We start from the raw sequence: 6000 nt of genomic DNA, 5'->3' as shown, positions 1-6000 counted from the left end.
AATATTCTAGAGTCTCTCCAGGTTCTCCTGCCACCAGAGAACACACGAGGAGAGCGTTAAACATCAGCCGTCATTAGGAATGATTGAAGAGGACAAAGTCAGCGGGCATCAAAAAAAAAAAAAAATCATCTTGTTGCCAGAACACACTCCTTCAAATGTCTGATTTCATAATGCTTATTTACATAAGCAAAGTGACTCCTGATAATATGCACACTATTAATCATATTCAAAGCAAAATACAAAGATAAATAAATTATTTATAGCAATAAATGTAGACAAATATTTAAAATTGTCTTTTGGGTTGATCTGATGATGTGTCATCTTTGGTTCAAATAATAATCGATTATAATAATTATTTAAAAATTCGAACGGAGAGTAGACATCTCTGCTTAACCCAGACGAAATTATTCCAGCTTCATTTTTTCATGAATATTTTTATTTTTTTTTTAAATGGTAACACAACAAATATTATGTCTAGATTGTTGTCCAGCTTATCATGCGATTTAAAAGGGAAAGAATATTGTGGCAATATGATCAGCAAAATCAGTGAAATTACATCAGGCTCCGATTAATGAAAATGGCAAGCGTACTGGAGAGGAGAGAGGAGGAGAGGAGGGGAGAGGAGGGGAGAGGAGGGGAAAGGAGAGGAGAGAAGAGGAGAGGAGAGAAGAGAGGAGGAGGGGAGAGGAGAGAGGAGGAGGGGAGAGGAGAGAGGAGAGAAGAGAGGATGGAGGGGAGAGGAGAGGAGAGAGGAGGAGGGGAGAGGAGAGAAGAGGAGAGGAGAGAGGAGAGAAGAGAGGAGGAGGGGAGAGGAGAGAGGAGGAGGGGAAAGGAGAGAAGAGGAGAGGAGAGGAGAGAGGAGAGAAGAGAGGAGGAGGGGAGAGGAGAGGAGAGAGGAGGAGGGGAGAGGAGAGAAGAGGAGAGGAGAGAGGAGAGAAGAGAGGAGGAGGGGAGAGGAGAGAGGAGGAGGGGAAAGGAGAGAAGAGGAGAGGAGAGGAGAGAGGAGAGAAGAGAGGAGGAGGGGAGAGGAGAGGAGAGGAGAGAGGAGGAGGGGAAAGGAGAGGAGAGAAGAGGATAGGAGAGAAGAGAGGAGGACGGGAGAGGAGAGAGGAGAGGAGAGAGGAGGAGGGGAAAGGAGAGGAGAGAAGAGGATAGGAGAGAAGAGAGGAGGACGGGAGAGGAGAGGAGAGGAGAGGAGAGGAGAAAAGAGAAGAAAGGAGGTGAGGGGAAGAGTGTAGATGAGAGAAGAGAAAAGATAAGAGAAGAGGAGGAGAGGAGAAAAGAGGAGAGGAAAGGAGGGGAGAGGAGAGGAGAGAAGAGAAGAGGGGAGGAGAGGAGAGGAGAGAGAAGGAGAGGAGAGCAGAAAAGAGGTGAGAGGAAAGAAGAGGAGAGAGAAAGAGGAGAGAGAGAAAGAGGAGAAGCACTGATTACAAAACATCTTTGGAAATTATACTTGTTTGAAGTGTTTATCTGCTTTTTCCGGGTTAATAACTGTGTATCAGCACATTTATTACTTCATCCACAGGATTAATAAACACGTGGTACAGATTTGATTTGACATGTAATCTGCTGCTCCTGGAGCCGGTTGTCTCAAGACATAAAGAAATAACAACAAAAAAGCGACGTCTCATATAAACGGCATCATAAAGCTAAAACCACTAGATGTCACTGTATATGTGGAAATCGATTATCGTTACGACTACATACCTTCAGTTGAGGCGGAAAAACTATTGAATTGTTGAGAAAATCATTTAAACTGTAGATAATGTAACTTCAAGAGGATTTAACACAAGGTATAAATCAAATAAAAGCTACTGCTCAAGTCAAAATCTGGCATAAAATCAAGCATGAAGAAAAAATCCCCAGCATTTTTATTTACAGAATGGAAAATATGTATTATTATTATTATTATTATTATTATTATTATTATTATTATTATTATTATTATTATTATTATTATCAGTATTATTATTATTAATTAGTATTATTATTCATAATAATAATGACAACAACAACAACAACAACAACAACAATAATAATAATAATAATAATAATAATAATAATAATAATAATAATAATAATGATAATAATAATAATAATAGCAACATTGTTAATAAGTAAATAAATTAATTATTTAACTGGGCTAAAAGCTTATTCTTTTTTTTTTGACAGAAACAAAACTTAAAATTTTGGTATGCAGCTAAGTATACATGCAATGCAGTTTATGATAATATGATAATTAAAAAAAAAAGTGTTGTGTAGATGAACTAAAATATTCAAATACAAAAAATGTTGAGATAACACAAAAGAGGAATTTATCTGCAGATAATGATCTAGGGCTGCTCTGGTTCTTCTATACAGTTTTTCAGGGCCAGAAATTCTTAAGAAATATTCCTAACTAAAACTGAAAATGCTTAGAATTTCACGATTAGGTGGTTATTTACATTCAGTGGAAAACATAGCAGACGTATGGTGTCAAAAACTCTGAAAACACTGTCTAAAAAAGCTGTGCCTTTGCAATTTAAGCTGATTTTAAATTCCCTGTGCTTGAGTACAGAGCCAAAAAAAACAACACTGTGTCACCATTTCTATTATTTATAAACCTTAGCTCTTTTTTCTTTATTTTATTTTATTTTTTTTTTATAGGTGACAGATCGTAGGTGTTTTCTAAAATAAATTATTCCAGACTTCCAGTGTGACACCTCATTCGACTTGTTCCAAGTGGGGAAAAAAGTAATAATTATAGTAATAATAAAAATATCTACATTCAGAAATATACAGATCAAAAGTGAGATCCAAAAGTAAAAAGTGAATACACGTAGCTGTGTTGTTGCTGTAGCAATTATTAATTATGCTTGACAGCTAATTATTTGCAAGTAATAACGATTTTCACAAGACCTGGCAGATAAGGTTTGTGAATTCGGTGGAGGTGATAAACATTGTAGTGGATACAGAAGTTGTCTGCTTTCCACCTTCTCACACCTTTGTATTTTAGGACGTGAGAAAAATGAAGGTCATTTTAAAGAACTAACTGAAACAGCATGCAAGAAAACCATGCAAGAAATCCAAAATATGCTGCTTTGACTCTTTCTACAGCCTGTGAAGTTTTTGGTTTAGACTCATGACAGATATTAATGTTTCTATGATTAGTAAATTATACAAATAATGGGTATATCTGCATGCTTAATGTTTAAACTGTTTACAGAAAACTTCATGTGAGATTATTGCAGGGGTGTGTTTGGCTGGGCACTTTTTAAAAATTCATCTACTCTGTATATAGCCGCTTCACAACCGTACCCGAATAAGTTTCGGCTATGGAGGGTTATACAATCTAAAAATACATCTTTCACAATGACATCTTAGTAAGTAACTACGTACAATTATCGTCTATGTACAGCACCATACATACTTTAGTTTAAAGTGTCTTTTTGTCTTTCTATGCCTGTACTGTACTACCACATGTATGTCTTTGAGGTGTCTATCTGTGAGCTTTGAGGGTCGACGGACCCTTCTTTCTCTTTCTCGGTTTCGTTCTCCCACAGGTTGATGAGTGGTGGGTAGAGCTCGTTGAGGGGAATCGAGGTGGCGTGTTGCATGTACTTCTTTAACGAGTGATGGCAGGACTTCTGCTTTATACGTCTTCCCATGTAAAACACCAGCAGCGCCATGATACAGATGGCAAACATGGAGCCCATCACTGCTGCCAAGGCAACATTGCTCGGTTGGGCAACTATCTCCACAGCAAAGCTGGCTTCTTTGGTGGTGATATTGATGCAGGACTGCTGAGTTTGCTGCTCTGTCGAGGCCATGGTCAGGCAGACTTGGTATTCTGTTGAGGGTAACAGGTGCGTGAGGTTGTATTCTTGAACGTCCACCGGGACCTTTGCCGTGTAGCTAATGTGAGGGTTGTTGATTCTCATAGTGGCACTGAGCCACTTGGGTTGGGGCATCTCATGGCTGGAGGCACGCGTAGTTGGGTAAACTTTCCACTCCAATACTACTGATTGTGCATGGATGACTTTTGCAAGGATAACCAGGGCACCAGTGGAGTTCCTTCCACCTTGCTGGTTGTTTTTCTGTCGGTCATCACGCCAGTTACTCTTGTCTACATACACAGAGACACTTCGGGTGTCTGCACCTTCTGTATTCCATGCCACGCATGTATATAAACCTGCATCGTCCGGCTCAACATGGACAATTTCCAGAGCTCCTTGGTCCTGCATTCTGTGCTTCTTTGTGCCACTGCTGTCCTTATTCAGTGCTGGGGATACCACTTCTGAGGTGATTTTGTCACCTGTCGGTGTTACCCAGTAAAACTGAGGGACAGGGTCACCCACGGCACGGCAGTTAAGCGTCAAGGGCTGACCAGCTGTGACGTTCAGCTTGGGAGGGAAACTAGCCAGAGATATGACTGGCAGACAGGTGTTACTTGCCATGTCCCAGTTATTTGACACCACTTCCTGGAGGGGGTGCCCTACTAGATTGGGAGGAGAGGCACACATAGTGATCTTGGATTCCAGAAGCTTGAGACTTGACTGGTTACCAAAGACTGGCCCCCATATCGAGAGACAGTCACACCTGAGGGGGTTACTATGGAGGCTGACCTCATCCAGGTTGGGGAAGGAAGATAACACCTCCTGAGGAAGGAGGGTGAGGTCATTGTTGTGGAACAGCAAAGTGCGCAAGCTAGCCATGCCGCGGAAAGCTTCGCGGTCAATATAAGACAGACGAGGATTGTTGTAAACCTCCAACTTTGCCATCTGCGGGAGGTTAAAAAACGCATTTCTTTCCACAGCCACAAGCTCCTCCATGTTGTTCATGCTGAGCTCTTCCAAGTGGGCAAAGTCCTGGAAATCACCTGCGTGCACATACACAATAGGATTCTTGTTGAGGTCGAGGAACTTCAGGTTTGGTAGAGCACGCAGGGCATCTCTGGGCACTTTTGTCAGTTTATTATCAAAAAATGAGAGACTCTCTAAGTATTCCAGTCCTTGAAAAGCTCCGGAAGGTATGTCCCTGAGGCCCATGCCAGCTAGTACCAGACTGTGCAATTTAGAAAGAGGGTGAAAGTTCATATCTTGCAAGCCAAGAATAGTGTTCTCACCTATCATGAGGATCTCCAGGTTTGGAAGGGATTCAAACCACTGACTATCAATAGCTACCAATTTGTTTGAATTTAGATGGAGCCTAAGCAGGTTCCCTAAACCGGAAAAGGCATGTGGGCCAATTGAGGAGATCTGGTTGTGATTTATATAAAGTTCCTCCAAGCTGATTAAATCTTTCATGCAGAAATCAGGCAGTTCTTTAATTTGATTCTCCTCCAGGTAAAGAGTGACAAGCTGGGTTAAGTTGCCCAGACCGACATCTTGGATTTGTGTGAAGTGGTTCTGAGAGAGGTCCAACTCAGTGAGGTTGACAAGGGTCTGCAGTTCCGAAGTCACCACAGAGATGTTGTTGCTTTGGAGAAGCAGCACCTGAGTGTCAGAAGATATGTTTCGTGGGATGGTGCTCAAATGGAGCTCGTTACAGTCCACGGTCTTCGCCTGGTGGTACACAGACTGAGGGGTGTACCAAGGCCGTGTTTCACAAACACACTGCGCTGGGCAGAATGATGATGCCAGGGAACAGTGACATGCAATCAGAACAAGGCAGATGGAGAGCAGTGGAGTGGAAATGGCAGTTCTCTTCATGCTGACGGTCTGTTGGGAGATCTCAAGTGCTGGTCACACTTGCCGATGTTTTGGAAAAGCAGGCTCAAGATCAAGATCAAAGAAAGGCGTTGGCTCATTCAGTCCTGCAAAACAGACAGCAAAGAAAGAAATAGGTTATACGTAAGAACGTAAATCTAGGCTATTAAAATGTTTATTTTGTGTCCTGTCAAGTAAACCCCTGGGGTTCCTCAAAAGGTATTTGAATAAGTCATGATTAAAGAAAAAGCATATACTTTAGATGAATGAATGAATGAATGAATGAATGAATGAATAAATAAATCAATGAATG

General features: G+C 41.2%; 1 protein-coding gene across 2 annotated transcripts in view; it reads right to left on the bottom strand.

The window, feature by feature from the left end:
* Positions 1-2154: 2154 nt before the first annotated feature.
* Positions 2155-6000, bottom strand: part of si:ch211-180f4.1 (uncharacterized protein LOC100144405 homolog) — a 50971-nt gene continuing 47125 nt past the window's right edge. For both annotated transcript variants that reach the window (XM_060881041.1, XM_060881042.1), the window contains one exon: positions 2155-5794. In XM_060881041.1, the coding sequence (XP_060737024.1) occupies positions 3453-5690 (2238 nt within the window). In that variant the 5' untranslated portion in view covers positions 5691-5794 and the 3' untranslated portion in view covers positions 2155-3452. The remainder of the gene's footprint in view (positions 5795-6000) is intronic.

The sequence above is a fragment of the Tachysurus vachellii genome, chromosome 11, assembly GCF_030014155.1.
Source record: "Tachysurus vachellii isolate PV-2020 chromosome 11, HZAU_Pvac_v1, whole genome shotgun sequence".
Classification (NCBI taxonomy): domain Eukaryota; kingdom Metazoa; phylum Chordata; class Actinopteri; order Siluriformes; family Bagridae; genus Tachysurus; species Tachysurus vachellii.
The sequence above is the reverse complement of the archived record's forward strand: the minus strand, read 5'-3'. Positions and strand labels throughout refer to the sequence as shown.